The following is a 17,326-nucleotide window of genomic DNA, read 5'->3' as shown; positions in this document are numbered from 1 at the left end:
AATGTCTGTTCCTTGACTCATACAGGAGAGTGGTTGGGGTACATAAGGGAATGACTGCATCTGACACTATAGTAGAGGCCAGGCACAAACCCCTGGGGATGATGAAACACAAAGTGCCACTTGCTTAGTCTTCTATTATCTCAAGAGAGCCTTCAGTATCTTGCAAATAAGTAGTTGCAGTGATTTCAGCTTTTCTAGCAAAGATTCTACTATTTAGAATCTTACATTTTAAGGCTGACTTCCTACAAAATAAGTTTGATTAAATTTGTTTTTTAAAAAACTTTTATATTAGGATATTCATCTCTCCATCTATTTGTTTTTTAAAAAGCAATAACCCCAATAGGTAGGAAGATGTCAGAGAATGTGATGATACCCAAATCATGAGGCCTTTCAAGCAGAAGCACCAAGTGAAGCCTTTTCATCTGGCACTTCTTGGAGTCAAGCTTCATTCCACTACTGTATCTTCCTTCCTATACAAAAAGGGAAAAGTGAAATCCTCTTAAGATGGTAGTCCTGGGGACCTCCTTGGATTCTGGATGATCAGCAATGGTATCAAACATCTTCTACTTTCCACTGCAGAGAAGGAGAGCAATTTGCTCTTAGTTGGTTCTTCTACAGGATGGCTGGGTTCTGAATTGAGACTCAGTTGGCCCCTGCCAAGTGCCAGTTGACAAATGGACTGAGTTCCTGCTATGTCCAAACACGAAAGCAGGGCTCCCTTTGCACAATAATTCCCTATGACTGGAGACGCCAGGAATATCTCTTACTTTCTTGGGGAAAGAAAAAGGTTTCAGAGTCACTGATGGTAGGTTGGAAGCCTATCCCATGGTGTTTGTCTCCTCTACTTTTTGGCTAATAAAAGACAAACGACAATTTCACAAAAAACATGTTTTCCTCTTAAGCCTTGAAGAACAACAAACTTAGTGCAGAAAGAACAGCCAGAGTATCCATTATCAGTTCTTTTAGACTTAACTCAAAAGTAAATGTTTTCATTCTTAGGACAGCATGTGTGAGGATTTATTTAGCCTCACAACTAAACAGTTTTCACTCAGATCTCTCCAAAACATTTCTGAATGTCTAGAACCTTATAATCTCAAAAGGGACAGAAATATGTAGAATGTTTATTTACTAGTGCATTTTTGGTGGCAGATATACAACCAAAATGGTATCCCCTTCATGTCATCCCCTTACTACTAAATATACCAGTATATGTTCTCCTAGTGTAATCTGATATATCTGAAAACAAGTTTAGTTACTTTGGCCTTACAGATCAACTTAGACCATGAAAGATTCAGATATCTCAGTGACCACTTCCTGCATTAACTGGATGCTATAAAACACAATCACTATAGCACTTTAAAGCTAAAGGGCTAAGTGACATGTTAGTGCCAACTTAAGCAGACTGACTGAAATGAATGGGTCTTGTTAGTCAGCATTTATATAAATCCTATTTATTTCAATGGGTCTACTCTCGTTTAGGCTAAAACTGGATTTAATCTATATAGAGATCTTGTTGCACTTTTGAAACTAACTGAAAGAAAGCAGTTGACAGTGTGAGCTTTTGTAGACTTAAATCTATTTCCTCAGATGCATTTGGATTTAACCTAAAATGTAATTATATAACATTTCATGGGCATCTTAGCTATGCCTGATTCAGTACATGTTTTTTCAATCTCTCAGGGGGAACAGAAAGTATATTTTTCACAAGGGAAGTCTACGATGTGGTGATACCTTTATTAGGTCAACCATGCTAGTTGCTCAAGTTCCGTTTTCTTCATCAGGCAACTATGATTTTAAAAGCATGCAGAAGGAAAGTGATGGTGTAAACTTCTGATACAGTATTTACATTTTTGAGATGTTGTTGAGTAAGGGTCTGTAAACAAAAAGTTAGGAACCACCATCAACACACTGGTTATGAGCTGACTGGGGACAAAAACAGGAAAAAAGTTTTGCTTCTCCACCTGAAGATACAGAGTGCATACTCACACCAAACTGTCTCTGCCTCTGAGAATTTTCCAGGCACTTTCCATCTCCTTAAGTATTTGTTCTCTTTGCCTCATGAAGATGCCTAAAACTTTAAAAAAATGAGGGTGCTTTGCATCTTGTGTCTGGCCTTATAAAGGTAACCACACAGTATGGATTGTATTTTATGGTTAACATAGCTACTCTTTCTATTTATTCCACCAAAAAATTTGGCCACAGGAAAAACTCAAATCCATGAATACTGTGCCACTGGGCCCTAGCATTTACTTAACAGTACTCTCAAAGACAATATAAATATATAATATTCACTTAAACTGATAAAATACAAAAGGTAGCTACTATCTCTGATATTAGTCAAACTTCATAATTAACATGTCACCAGATTTAAGATTCATGCAGTTATCAAGTCTTCAGTTTAGCCTGGTCCTATTATGCATAAAGTCTCAGATAACTTGACTTCTCCTATTATTTCTGTATCTGTGTTACAGTATTAACCTTTTACCATGAAAAACACATTTTGACTTGTGAAGGATGGCTGTGATTTCAAATCTCATTAAAAAACAAGCAAAAATTAGAAGGATTTTATTTATTTTTTCTTTACAAAGTACAACCCTCTAAACAGCTCAGCACTGAACAGCCCCATTAAGATTGTTTTGCACTTTCAATTAAGCTTACAGAAAAAGGTGAATGCAAACAACCAGAACTTCGTAACTTTCTAAAACGATAAGCACCATCAGATCTTTTTCATCACAAATCTTCCTCAAAGATTTACACAAATATTGCTCCACCCATGCCACCCACCCAACAACCTTATTAAGACTGGAATAAAAAATGAGTCAGGGCTGATTGGAGGGCAGTTAACACCACCATCACCAAGTTGTTACTGCAGTACTGGGTTTTAGACGGCTTATGTTCTTGTTCTTCTTCCTCAGGCACATTCCCTACAGGCACAAGGCCATTATCAAACTCAGAAGAAGAGTTACCACAAAACCAAGGTCACATTTCCTCACTGTTGTAACAAAAGCAATTACCCACCCTAAGGGATAGTAAGGGAAAGGCTGTGGGCAGAGGCAAGAGATGAAGACTGCATGCCAGATGGCTGGACTCAATCAGGGATATCATGGGCATGAATTTGCAGGACCTGGTCAGAGCAAGGGAGGACAGGGAGTCTTCGAGATCTCTCATCTACAGGGAAGCCATGTGTTGAGGTCCACAGCTAACAACAAATCATTCCACCTCATTTCTTCCTCCTCTTGCTGGTGCTGCTTCCAGGCCTCCCTTGGCCTCTCCTCCGGATCAAGCCTGAAACACCCCTTGAAGCCAAGATGATCAAACTGAGGCTGTCGTACTTTGGCCACACTGTGAGGAGGCATGCCTGATTAGAAATGACAATAATGCTGGAAAAGGTGGATGGTAGAAGAAAGAGAGGAAGGCCACACGCATCTCAGATGGCTTGACTCAATTGCATGGGCATAAATTTGCAGAGCAGTTGAGGGCGGGGGGGGGGGGGGGGAGGGGAAGGGGAGCATCTTGGAGATGCCTCATCTGCAGGGTCGGCGTCAACTCAAGTGCAGTTAATAACAACAACTCTTAATTTACTCTTCCCAAGCAACAATAACAATGAGAAGCTCCCTGCGGCTACATCCACACTGGAGAAATAACCTAGGTTGGCACTGCTTTAACTCTTTTCTGGTTCAAGGCTATGGAATTCTGGGAGTTGGAGTTTGTTGTGGGGCCCAGAGTACAGCGGAGCTCTGTTATGGGGCCCACAACAAACTCCAACTCCCAGAATTCCATAGCCTTGAGCGAGGATGCTGAAAAACAGTCCCAAACTGGGTTATTCCTCCAGTGTGGATGCAGCATGCATAGGGAAAAGATGGGGAGAGGTGCTGCCATTTCCCCCTCGGCCTTTGCACTCCTAGGGTGGCGGGAAGGGGGCTCATTTCGTCCTCCTCTTGCCACCTCCACCGGTGTTTCCAGGCCTCCCTTGGCCTCCTTTTCGGGACGCTGCTCCTCCTTTCCTCCCTTTGGCTCCTCCGGGCCTCTGCTGCTGCCGTCGGCCCCTCTTCCCTCTCTGGCCGCGCTTCTTCCCTTTGGCCCTTGCTCCAGCCTCGGCCTCTTCCTCCCGGAGCTGTTTGTTGACGGCGCGGGTGAGGTCCAGGGGCGGCTTCTTGCTCCCTAGGCTCCGGGCCAGCTCCAGCTGCCGCCTCTTCTCCCCTTCGAGGTCTCCCACCAGGGGAGCGAAGCGCCGCTTCTGCTTCTTTTCCCTGACGGTGCTGATGGGGGGCTCCTTGGGCAAGCGGGGCTGGAAGCGTCCCCTGGAGGCGGTGGAGAGGCGGGCCAGGGAGGTGACGTGGCCCAGCTCTGCCCGGTCTTGGTGTCCCGTCGGGTGAAGCTCCGCTCCCGGCCGTGCGACGCGACCGTTACGACTGCTAGGACCCTTTCCGGAGCTGTTGGCGCTGCTGCCGCCGAGGCCCCTCTGGGCGCGCGCCAGGTTGCGGAGCCTGTTGAACTCGTTGCGGGCCACGCGCTCCCGCTTCTCCTCCTTCCTGCGGGCAAACTGGTCCTGCATCGGGTCGGCCGAGGCGGGGACCTCGAGGAGCCACTGGGGCCGCTTGGGGTCGTTGTCGCCTCCGGCCCTCTTGTACCCCCATCGCCTGCGCCACTCCTTGGCCCCCTCGTCCCACACCAGGGAGCCCCCGCGCTTCTTCCTGGTGGGGCGGATGCCCTTGAGGCGGGCGAACTGCTCCCAGCGGGTGGGCGGCCGGGGCTTGGGCAGGGGCTTCTCCCTGGGCAGCTTGGTCGAAGGCTCCGGCAACCGAGCCACCACTGGGCCCGCCCCGGCCTCGGCCCGCTCCGAGGGAAGCGCCCACAGCTGGGCCACCAGCAGCTGCGCGTTGTCGCGGGCCAAGGAGCGGAGGAGCGACTCCCTCTCCTTCTCCCTCTCCTCCTTCAGGGCTCCTTCTCGAGCCAGGCCTCGCGGAGCAGGGTTCCTATCCACCGCCAGCAGGTTGCCCTCGTCGAACTCCAGCTCCAGCTCCTTCTGCACCGAAACGCTGCGAGGGAGGGCCCCCGCCGCCTCCGCCGCCTCGGCCCGGGCCAGGAGCTCCTCCACCGGCACGGCCGCCGCCATGTTAGCACACGTGCGGGACACTGCGCCTCACTGCTTCCGGCGCAAACAGATATATACTTCCGGCGCAGAAGTATAGAACTTCCGGATGCGGCTGTTCAGCAGTCTTTCTTACCATAGAGAGAAAGGGGAGTAGAAACTACGTTTCCCAGCATGCACCGCTCTCCTCTCCTTAGGCTGCGTCCGCGGAGCGTCGACGGGCCGAGGAGTGATGTCATCCACTTCGCTCTTTCCTTCCACAAAGAGAAGGGGGTTCTCAGTAGAAACTACGTTTCCCAGCATGCACCGCGCTCTCCTCAGGCTGCGTTGGCATACGGTCGCCGGCTGAGGCGTGACGTCATCCTGGATGGGCGGGGCGGATTGTTGTTAACTGCCTTCCTGGCCTTGGCTGTTGCATTCGCTGCGCATGAGGCGTCTCCAAGATCTGCATCTTCCCTCTCCTTTTGCTGCCTTCCTCCTTTCCTAGGATCATTGCCATTTTTAATTACACTCATCCCTCCATATTTGCGGCTTTGACATTTGCGGCTTTGATTATTCATGGATTTTTTATTAATATGTCCTCTCTAGGAGTATCTTGGTCCTCCAGCGCAACTCTATGGTCAACTTTAACTAAAATTCGCACCTAGAGATTCCTAGAGAGAACACAACACTAAATATCTGTAGCTCCTCCAGTGTCTGTTGGATGTTGACCACAGAGTTGCGCCGGAGGACCTAGAGATTCCTAGAGGTGTCTCTCAGGTGAAATCGTGGGGTTTTTGTTATTTGCGGTTTTCCCATCTTCACGGGGGTCTTGTGCCCCTAATCTTAGCGAATATGGAGGGACAAGTCTATTCATTTTTGTCATGGCCAAAGTACAAGAGCCTCAGGCTTGGCTCCCACAGTCTTGCAGAGTCAGGCCTGTCGCTTTCTTGACTGAGTCTATCCATCTGGAATATGGTCTTCCTCTTTTCCTGCTCCCTTCTTAACTAACATTTTTACCCTTTCTAGTCAGTCATGGCTTCTCATGATGCTTCTAGAGTATGGCAGTCTCAGTTTAGTCATCTTGGCTTCTAGCTTTGACTTGTTCTGCTGTTGTTCTGTGCCTTCAAGGCAATCCTTGACAACCCTAAGGTGAACCTGTGGAGCTGAGTGTGTGTCACTGGTCCAAGGTAACCCAGTGGGTTTCCATGGCTGAACAGAGAACCGAACCCAGATCTCCAGAGTACTAGTCCAACATTCAAGCCACTACACCATGCTACCTCTCTAGGACCCAGTTATCTGTTGTTTAGCAATCCAGGGTATTTGTAGAACTCTTCCCAAGCACCACATCTCAAATGAGATGATGTTCTTCCTGTCACCTTTCACAACCATACATAGAAATTGGAAATATGATGGCATGGATCATCTTAATTTTAGCATTCAGTGATATATCTTGACATTTCAAGATCTTGATTAGCTACTTCATAGCTGCCCTTCCAAGTCCTAGTCTTCATCTGATTTCTTGACTATAGGTTCCATTTTGATTAATGACTGAGCCAAGATACGGAAGGTCTTGAACTATTTCAGTGTCTTCATTGTGTACTTTAAAGTTATGTAAATCATATGTGGTTATTATTTTTGTTTGTTTTTGGTGCAAAACAGACTGTCCTGGCTCAATGCTAGGAAATTCTGGGAACTGTAGTTTTATGAAACATTTAGCCTTTTCTGTCAGAGGGCTCTGTTGCCACAATGAACTACGATTCCCAGGGTTCCCTAGCACTGAGTCAGGGTAGTTAAAGCTGTCTCAAACTGGAATATTTCTGCAGTATGTTTTCATTTCCACCAAAGAAAGAAATAAAGACTACATATGATTTACGTAACTTTAAAGTTTACAATGAAGACATTGAAATAGTTCAAGATAACTGTAAACCTGCCTTTGCACGTTCTCCCTTGGCTTTTTTCAGTAATCATTCCAAGTCTTTGCTATTTTCTACTAACAGTATGCTGTCATCTGTGTATCTTAAATACCTCCTTCCTAGTCTAATCCTGCTTTATGTATGATATGTTTAATGCACAAGTTAAACAGATGGGGTGATAAAATACAGCTTTGCCTGACTACCTGTTGTTTTTGAGAGATCCTCTGCCACAGTCATCTCAGAAAACTCATCCATAGTTTCTCTTTTGAAAATGTGATTTGAAACAATTTTTTAATACACTGAAAATATTCATTTAGTATGCCCTGCATAGAGTATGTACAAAAAATAACATATGTTTTATAGTTGCAGGCTAGTCCATTTTAAAATCAGTTCTCAATAAAAGTTCTAGGTATTTCCAGACTGTTTTTGGAACAATACTCTTTAATTACCACAAGATGGTACTGTGCTTTGAGATCTTATTTTTGTCTTGCTTCATGTGTCTGTTTTCAACTAGAATTCAACTGAATTTAAGGACTCATTCCCACTACAAAATAAACCATTTTTTGTGTTGAATCGATGAAGCAATTTAGCACCAAAAAGACATTCACACTATTCGAGCCGTGATCGAACATACCTGTTTCAATTTAATCTACTTTGTGTTCACATTCAGCAGTGAATCGATTCACCATGGAGTCGCCTCACAGGTGACTGCGCCACAGGAACTGAATCAAACGGACAGCACATTCACACTTGCGCTGAACTGATTCGTTTCAAAAGAAGCGGAGAATGCCACAGATCTGGAAGAACTGGTTTAAGTGGGTTTAGCACTATGCCCCCCCTTGGCAAAACATGTCAGAAATTTGATGTAAGTGCGAACAAGGGCCATTTAAACCAGTTCTGATAGGTCTGAAAACTGGTTTGTTATGTAGAGGGAATGAGGTTTTAAATAATCTGTTAAGATCAACACAAGAGGCAGGATTGTCGTTAAATTCCAGGGATATAGTAATGCCATGCAGTGTGTAATGTTCAGCCCTTTGGGGCTAGGACCACATTGTATTTGCAGTAGGCCACGTATATCCTGCAGTATGGGAACCAGTGTGGTGGAGTGGATTGAATGTTGGACTATGACTCTGGAAACCACAGTTTCAATACTTACTCAGCTGTGGAAACCCACTGAGTCACCTTGGGCAAGTCACACTTCCAGACTCAGGGAAAGGCAAAGAACCCACTTTAAACATATTTTGCCAAGAACATGATATGTTTGCTTTAGGTTCGCCATAAGTTAGAAATGAATTGAAGGCAAACAACAACATATCCTATAGTTCGGCATGGGCCGAACTCAGGAGTTTACTCAGGAGTAAATCTCATTGGGTTCAGTGGGCCCCAACCAACAAAATCTATTGATTCCCCTCTTAAAGAGTTATGAATCTGGATAGGATGTCCTTCTCAAACTATCCAAGTGTATGTTTAAGTGTGGGCTTTTGGCTGGCTCCTTTTTATCTTTGTGCCTGGAGTGAGGCACTAAAGGGAAGCTTCCTCATATGTTCTGCTTCTGCTTGCTTTCTTCTGTGGGCGCTTGCTTGAAAGGTAGAGTGAAAGACCTCAGGGACTGCAGAACAGAAAAGAAAGAAGTCCATTCATCCCATCACCTTTTCTTCTTTTTCTCTTTCCAAGTTCCCTCTTTTCATGCTGCCCTCTCCTTGCATCATTTCCCTGCTACCTTTGCTTCCCATTCCCAAACTTTTGTCTTTCTTCCATTCTCCCCATCTTGCTAACCCTTTCTATTTTCCTCTCTTTCCAAGTCCACAACTCTCACTATGACACCTACTAAGCATCCAATACAGATTTCCCATTGCTTTAAGGCAGAGATAAAATGACTTACCCAAGATCATCCAGTGGTTGTGTGTATGTGTGTGTGTGTGTGGGGGGGGATTCAACCCTCAAACCACAATGCCACACTGTGCTGTGATACGCCACCCCAAATTTCTGCTCCATGGCACTTAAGCTGGGAGGGGGGAGAGACCCCACTGGCACTAACAGTTGTCCCCCTTGAACTTTGATGTGTCTGGGGAGATTTTGTTTGGAAGGAATCACTCTATGCAGGGAGGAAAAGGTTAACCCCGCCTTATGTGTGTCACACCTCTACCCCAACTTCCCTGCCTGTGTGAAAACAAGGTTTCCTCTTACACCAGTTCAAGGTTTTACCCTTAAGCTTAAAAGCTTAAGCAAGGCACAAAAGCAACCTACCTTTCCTAGTTGCAACATAGTGTATGCATGCACGTATATGTACATACAGGTAGGGTTTGTGTGTGCATGTGTTTGTACTGATATATGTATGACTATGTTTGAGTAGGAGAAAACGTCTGGAGGTTGGTGGAATCTCATGGGACCTGGTAAAATTTTGTGAGATTTGACACCAGACTGATGAGACTTGGGGATTTTCCCTTGAGGCAATCCCACAGTTTCCACCAAATGTGGGGTTTTCTAACTTTTATGCCACCAACTATGGGGGTTCCCCACACAAAATCCCACCAATGTGGCCAAATGTGGGATTTCTGCCTTTTAACCTACCAAATGTGAAGACTGCCACAATGCTTACTGGAATCAGCAAGAGTGTGGGTTGTGCTTTATACCCGCCATTGCCCCAATGTAGTGACTTCCTCCTACTCCCCTGGTGGGACCCAAACTGTGGGGACCATCTAAAAACCCTCAAAGTCCTTATGAGGATTTATGCAACGTCTATCTCCAATGAATACTAAATGCTGCTACCATGAACACCTTTTCTAAACCCATCCTTTCATATGGATAGCATTCCCAGAAGCCAAAAGTGTATAGAACAAAAGAAAACTTTATTTACATATGTAATACATAATAAAGTGGGACAATTTGTAATATAATAATAAAAATGTAATAAATAAACATCACATATTCTCTCTTACACTCCTCTAAGTAACTCAGACCCTCAAAAACCTGTAATTTATTCTTAAACCTGACTTATTCTTAATCTTCCACACTCCCTCACCCAGACCATCAATACCCCTCAATAATCCCAATTTACTTTGTTGTTGTTAACTGCTGTCAAGTTTCCTTCAACGTATGGCAACCCTATGAATGAGCATCTCCGAGTTGCCCTATCATCAACAGCTGCTGAATTTTTGCTTACTCAGGGCTGTGGCATCTTTGATTGTCCATCCATCTGTAATGCAGGCTTCTGTTTTTCCTGCTGCCTTCTACCTTACCAAGCATTATCTTTTCTAGTGAGTCATGTCTTCTCATGATATGTTCAAAGTATGACAGTCTTAATGTAATTATCTTGGTTTCATCTTGGAAATATGATGGCATGACTTTGATATTCAATGATATATCTTTAGACTTCAGGAACTTGTCTAGTTTCATCACAGCTGCTCTTCCAAATCCTTCAAGCGATCTTGGACGAAACAGATTTTCTAGACCCATTTCAAACTGGCTTCCTGGCAGGCTACAGAGTTGTGACTGCCATGGTTGCCTTAGTCGATGATCTCCGTCTGGGCATGGACAGGGGTAGCGTGTCCCTGTTAGTGCTTTTAGGCTTTCGATACCATCGATCATGGTATCCTTCTGAAACGCCTGAGAGAGTTGGGAATTGGGGGCACTGCGCTTCAGTGGTTCCATTCCTACCTCTTGGGTAGATTCCAGATGGTGCAGCTGGGGGACTGTCATTCCGATAAGAGGGTACTAACATCTGGTGTCCCTCAAGGAGTGATTTTGTCTCCCATGCTATTTAACATTTACATGAAACCGCTGGGCGAGATCATCCAGAGACACGGAGCGCGGTGTTATCAATACGCTGATGACACCCAAATATGTTTCTCTGTGCCTCCGACTGATGCAGTGACTAGGGATGGCATCTCTCCTCTAAATGCCTGTCTGGAGTCGGTAATGGGCTGGGTGAGGGAAAACAGACTCAGTCTGAATCCAGAGAAAACGGAAGTACTCGTGATTGGTTCCCCTGGCCCGGGGATGGATATTTGTCCACCTGTCCTGAATGGGGTCACACTTCCCCTGAAGGACTCAGTTAGCAGTCTGGGGGTGCTTCTGGACTCGTCGCTCCGCCTGACATCTCAGGTGGATTCGACGGTCAGAAGTGCCTGTTACCAGCTTCGGCTAATACGCCAGCTGCGACCCTACCTGGGCCAGAGGGACCTTGAAACGGTTGTACATGCTCTGGTAACCTCTCGGTTGGATTTCTGTAACACGCTCTACATGGGGCAACCCTTGTACCAAACCCGGAAGCTTCAGTTAGTACAAAATATGGCAGCAAGGTTGGTTACTGGATGCTCCAGGACTAGCCATATAACACCTATTTTACAAGACCTACATTGGCTGCCTATTCGCTTCCGGGCGCAATACAAGGTGTTGGTTATTACCTATAAAGCCCTAAATGGCTTGGGCCCAGGGTACTTAGAGGACCGCCTCTCCCCATATAATCCGCCCCGCACTCTCAGATCGGTCGGGAAGCATTTGCTGAGGGTTCCGAAGACAAGATACTCCTCGTCTTCACATAGGGCATTTTCTACCTTGGCCCCGCAGATCTGGAACTCCCTTCCTGACGAGCTCCGCTCTGTCTCCTCCCTTGACATGTTTAAGAAGAATCTTAAGACCTTTCTTTTTCGACAAGCTTTCCCCATGTGTCTTGATTCCATTCTGTTCTCCCCTTGATATGCAATTGGGTGATCCAGCTAGTTTGTTATTCTGAGTTTTAATATTTGTAAACTTTTTAATATAATTTTAATTGATGATATGTGTTATTGATTTGTTTTATTGTCTCACATTTTTGTTTTGTGTTGTACACCGCTTTGATCAAATTTGGAAAAGCGGTTTATAAATTATAATAAATACTAATAAATAAATAGTCACCTTCTGATTTCTTGACTACAGTCTTTATTCTGATTAATGACTGAACCAAGGTATGGAAAGTATTGAACAATTTCAGTGTCTTCATCGCCTGTTTTAAAGTTATGTTAATCATCTGTGGTCATTATTTTTGTTTTCCTAATATTCGACTGTAAATCTGTCTTTGCATTTACTTCTTTGACTTTCTTCTGTAATTGTTCCAATTCTTTGTTATTTTCTGCTAGTAGAATGGTGCCATTTGCATGTTTTAAATTGTTGATGTTCCTCCTTCCAATTTTCATGCTTCCTTCCTCTGTGTCTAATTCTGCTTTATGTTTGATATGTTCAGCATACAAGGTAAACAGGTTAACAAGATGAAACATTGCCTGACCTGCTTGCCAATTAGAAACCATTCTGTTTCTCTGCATTTTGTCCTAACAATAGCCTCTTGTCCTGAGTACAGGTTATACATCAGGGCAATCCAATTTTTAAAAATTCTTTATTATAATTTGCAAGAAATCACAATAGAACAGACAGAGGTTGGACACAGGCAAAATACTACTAAGGAGGGATGCACAAGGGACTCCAACAAACAACTATAAGCCATCATCATCATTAGACTTCTGTAAAAGTCCCCTTCCAGAAATTCAAATGCTGATCTGGTGTTTTTGGCTGAGTCAAGTGATTGTTAATATACTCCAAAAAAGGACACCATCTCTCCTCAAAAGAAGCACAATTTTTCCATTGGTAAACTGTCCCATAGCCTATGCCACTATTTGTCCATTGTTAAGCTGCCCGTCTTCCAGTTCTTGGGTATTTCAATTCTTGTGATGGCCAGGAGAAAACAATGATTTACATTTCAAGGACAATCATTTGTTAATTGTCAGTCAACTCTAGCTAATACCAAAACACCACTTGTCACCAGCCTTATGCAAATCTCAAACATTCCATTACTTGCATTCACTCCAATATTCCATTTTCTCCTCATTCCCAACATTGCCATATCTTTAAATTAAACACTATTCTTTAACCCAAGAGCTTGACATCACAAGGCCTATATAAGGCTTTCCTGTTGACGGTTGGATACTTGTTATAAAGTACTAGGCTGTGCAGCAGCCATAGCAGACTTTTGTCTCCCAACCCTGAGCCACAATGCAAAGGGAAGTCAGTTTAGGTGACAGTGATCAAATTTTAAGCTTGTAGGAATTAGATGTGAGGTTTAAGCTCCTCAAATTCAGGCCTAACAGTGTCCTAGGTTCAAATACTCTCGTAGAGATAGAAAATGCTCTCCCTTTACTTAGACGGGTTACAGACCGCCATTAGGGACGTCCTGAGGACGTCCCAGTTTGAAAAAGGGGCGTCTCTTCCAGACGCCCCTAACCCTATCACGGACAGAGTCCATGACAAATGGCGGCGGCCGTTCCACATGGCCACCGCCATATTGATGTAGCAGACGCTGTGCGTCCGCAAGTTGCGCCCTGGAAGTGACGCCGCGAGTGTGCAACTAGCGCCTCATGGCATCTCTTCCAGGGCCCAGGAAGGAGCGTGATTTCTGCGCTCCTTCCTCGGAGCATCCGGGAGCCGCACAGTTTGGCTGTTTTGGCTCCTGGATGCTGAAAGAGGAGGCGGAGCCAGACCGCCGCAATCCAGCGGTCTGTAACGCGTCTCACTCTGTTTTCAAAACAGGCACCACATAAATACCACCAAAAAGTCATTGGGCAGCAGAAACAAGATGATGGAAGCCACTGAAAAAATTCTTTAAGAAAGAACTTGAAAGGATAAGGAGGGAAGGAGGAGGAGAGCAACATCTAGAATGAATGATTTGGATGATTGCATTTCCTTCACTCCAATTTACTCAAGCTGTGCAAAACAGCACATTCTTATTATGCCTTTGCTGATTAGGGAAATTGGTATGGGAGTAAATTGTGGATATTCAGAAGTCCTAGGAGATAGTCTTACCAATCAGGGAGCTAAGCCACACTGAATATGTATCCATGAGCTTGAAAACCAGGGATAGATTGGAGATTCTGTTAGCGTACCATCAACCCTGCTCTCTATCAGAGTCCCTCGCTGAGCTCACTGAACTGGTCTTGGAGATATTTGAGTCCCCCAGACTTTTGCTTCTGGGCAACTTCAACATACCACTGGAGACCAGCCTGTCAGGTGCATCTTGGGAGTTCATGGTATCTGTGACAAAGATGGGCTTATCCCAAGGTCACACCATTTATGTGGTTTTAAGCTTGGAATATACAGATCTGTGGGTGGAGTTGACTAATACCTCCAAGTTGTCATGGACAGATCATTTTCTGGCCAGGGCTAGCATCACAGTTACAACCTGCCCCTGTAGAGGTGGAGGACCTATTAAAATGATCCTCCCTTGAAGGCTAATGGGTCCATTAGGATTCCAAGACTCCTTGTAGGGTTATATGTCTGGCATCACTGACAGCCCTGTTGTAGCTCTGGTTGATAAATGGAACCAATACTTAATCAGGGCTATTGACACAGTCATCCCCAAACATCCTCCCCAAACTTTTTGTAAACAAGATCATTTTTGTAAACAGAAACCCCCAGGGAACTAAAATGGGAAGGATGACGACTAGAGCACAGATGGCAGAAAACTCGACTTCTGTGTGAGAAGACACGCTAAAGAGAACATCTTTGCTCCTATAAAGTGGCAGCAAAGAAAGCTATCTTTTCTGCATGTATTGTGTCTGTGAATTCATGTCCATCTGAGCTGTTCAGGGTGGTGTGGTGAGAGGTCTAACTCAGGCACTCTCCCCCTTGAACCAGACCTAGGAACCTTCACTAACTCACTGTGGTACTTTTAATAACTATTTTGCAGATAAAATCACTTGCAAATGCCGCCAAAACCTCTACTCAGTTCAAGAGATTCCTGTGTGTGGTTCTGTGCAAGCACAGGACCTATTTGTGTGAGTTCACAAGCCAGTTTGAAGAACCATAGAGGTTAAAAAATGGTTTTCAGCAGACAAAGGACCATGTAGGAAAATTGAGGTTGTCTTTCTATGCAGAGACATGTATCTTGAGTGCTGAGGTGCATTTCTGTGATCTTCAACAATCAGGACCTGAATGTGACAATTCACTCATTATAGTAGATACAGGGTAGGTAACCTGTAAGTACCTTGATATCCCTATGATATATTTCAATCCACATATATTCTAATATTTCACTCCTAGATGCTAGCATGGGCTATAGAGGCTGCAATGACATATGAAACTCCCAAAAGGTAATGTATTGAATATGGCATGTAGACCCCAAACATGTAGATGGCATAAAATAATGGATAAAGAGGGCTTGCTAAAAGGATACAGTCTTCTCACCCTCCCTCATCTGCATCAGGGATGTAGCCAAGGGGGGGGGGATCTGGGGGTCCGGACCCCCCCTTCCATTAGAAAAATGAAAGGGGTGTGCGGCGGCGCCCCCCCCCCCAAACCCCCCTTTAAAAGGGGGCCCTTTGGTCGGGCCCCCCCCCCCTTCCTAAAATCCTAGCTACGTCCCTGTACTAAAAGCAAAAGTTAAAGATGTACTTTCATCCCCTGCTGTGTTTCTAAATACCCTTTCTGTCCATTCATTCTGGGCTGCTCCAGATCTTGTCAGTACATTGTAAAGTCAATGAAGATACCATCAATCAAAATTAACCCTTCTTGTCTCCTGCATATTAAAACAAATCCACCACTTGGGAAACCCTGTCAGGTCCCTCTGAAGGGCTATTAAGCTTTTGTTCGTCATGGAATCAATCTGACTTGTGGCTAGTTTCAAGGTATATATAGGACTGGAAAATTTTGCCTCTTTGCCATAGCCCCCCTCATCTTTCCCCCACTTTGTGCAGTGGCTGTCACCCTCAGACTTCAGTTTGAGTCTTTATTCCACTCTCTTTATGCTCAGCACTTCATCTATTCCTGTTCCTCAAGACTGGTGCTGTCAAACCTCGTAGTTTGAGTAGCTCTTGCTTTCTGTGGACACTTCTTCAGGACAAGTAGCTATAACACTTCAATCCAGCCCTCAGATTCTGCTATCCCTTTCCACCCTTCCATTTCGTTCAGCTCTGTATGCTAGATGTTAGAGTGTTACTTTCATATGTGTGTTCTCATGTATTTCTTCCAAATAAAAGTTATTTTAGTTAATCCATGCCAGGAGTCTCTGTCAACTAGCAGTGGTATAAATTTGTGCTTCTGGTCCTAAGATTTCCCTCCTCCCTCACAAACCAAGCCAATATTTCCCAATATATTAAAGATAGACCGCTACAAGTGGTGGAGGCCCTCCAAGCCTCACACCTTTATGGGTAACAAACCTATAGCCTTGTAGAGGTTGCTGGATAATTATTTTCACTATCTTTGACCAGGTGTCAAAGATATGTCAGCTGTGGCTGATGGGAACATGAGTCCATCAACATCTAGATCACTGGTTTCCCATGCCAGTAGTAAATGGTATTCTTTTACAGTGAGAACTGAACTAGAGCATAACATTTTCTTATATATTTAACATACCAAGTATTTTCAAAATATGACAAATAATCAGTCCTTATTGCTATGCTGAACAGAATACAGTGTAAGAAAAAGTAGATACTTGCCCACCATCATGTCTTCAATTTGTTCAAATGAAAGTATCTCATTTTCATACATTGAGTGTTCTGTTCCCAATTTAAATTAAATGTTTTAAGTATTTCCGGAATGATTTCGTAACCTATTACATATTTATGTGCATGATTCAGCTGGTAATAGAGCTTCATAGCTGAAGTACTGGATGAAAGCTGTGGATTTAAAGGCAATGGGTTCAAGTCAATTTTACTTAGGTTTTGCCTGTTTGCCCCAATTAATTTCAAGCTCAAAGTAATTTAGCTTGTTTTACTTTGATAAAAACATTTTAGAGAAGTCTTGTAAGCATTATATATATTTGAATGACAATATTTGTCTCAGTATGGATGGGATGGAGACGAAAAATATAAAGAAGTAATAATAATAATAATAATAATAATAATAATAATAATAATAATAAATTTTTATTTTTATCCTGCCCCTCTGCGCAATGCAACCAGGGAGGCTTATAACTTTAAAATATACATTCCAGGAAAAATACATTCCATATCCCACAACCCTCCCTAAAATACAATTAAACAGTTTATACGGTAGTTTAAAACATCACTTAAATAATAGCAAACAAACAGTAAGTGCAGCAGAATCAGGGTAAACAGGCTGGGCTTTCTTTTGGTGGCTGGGTATCTATTTGGAAAAGGCCTAACGCAGGAGATCCGTCTTAACAACTTTTTAAAAGCTGTTTAGGGTGGTGATATGACAGATCTCATCCAGCAGGCCATTCCATAATTTGGGAGCGGTAGCTGAAAAGGTCCTCTGGGCGGCTGCAGACAACCCAGTTTTTATAGGTTGCAGCAAATTCCTCCCAGAGGGTCTGAGTGTGTGGGATGGATTGTACGGAAGGAGGCAGTTCTGA

At 44.1% G+C, this 17,326-nt stretch overlaps 1 protein-coding gene across 1 annotated transcript; it reads right to left on the bottom strand.

The window, feature by feature from the left end:
- Positions 1-3,720: 3,720 nt before the first annotated feature.
- On the bottom strand, positions 3,721-5,162 carry RRS1 (ribosome biogenesis regulator 1 homolog). The gene has a single exon (XM_042461230.1). The coding sequence runs from the start codon at positions 5,114-5,116 to the stop codon at positions 3,923-3,925; it is 1,194 nt and encodes a 397-aa protein (XP_042317164.1). The 5' UTR covers positions 5,117-5,162; the 3' UTR covers positions 3,721-3,922.
- Between the last annotated feature and the right edge of the window lie 12,164 nt (positions 5,163-17,326).

Source organism: Sceloporus undulatus, chromosome 4, assembly GCF_019175285.1.
Source record: "Sceloporus undulatus isolate JIND9_A2432 ecotype Alabama chromosome 4, SceUnd_v1.1, whole genome shotgun sequence".
Lineage (NCBI taxonomy): Eukaryota > Metazoa > Chordata > Lepidosauria > Squamata > Phrynosomatidae > Sceloporus > Sceloporus undulatus.
Note: the sequence above shows the minus strand (reverse complement) of the source record. Positions and strands in the feature narration are given on the sequence as shown.

Bases quoted from the DNA above. Each gene is read 5' to 3' on its own strand.
- RRS1 (XM_042461230.1), bottom strand. From the start codon at position 5,116: ATGGCGGCGGCCGTGCCGGTGGAGGAGCTCCTGGCCCGGGCCGAGGCG.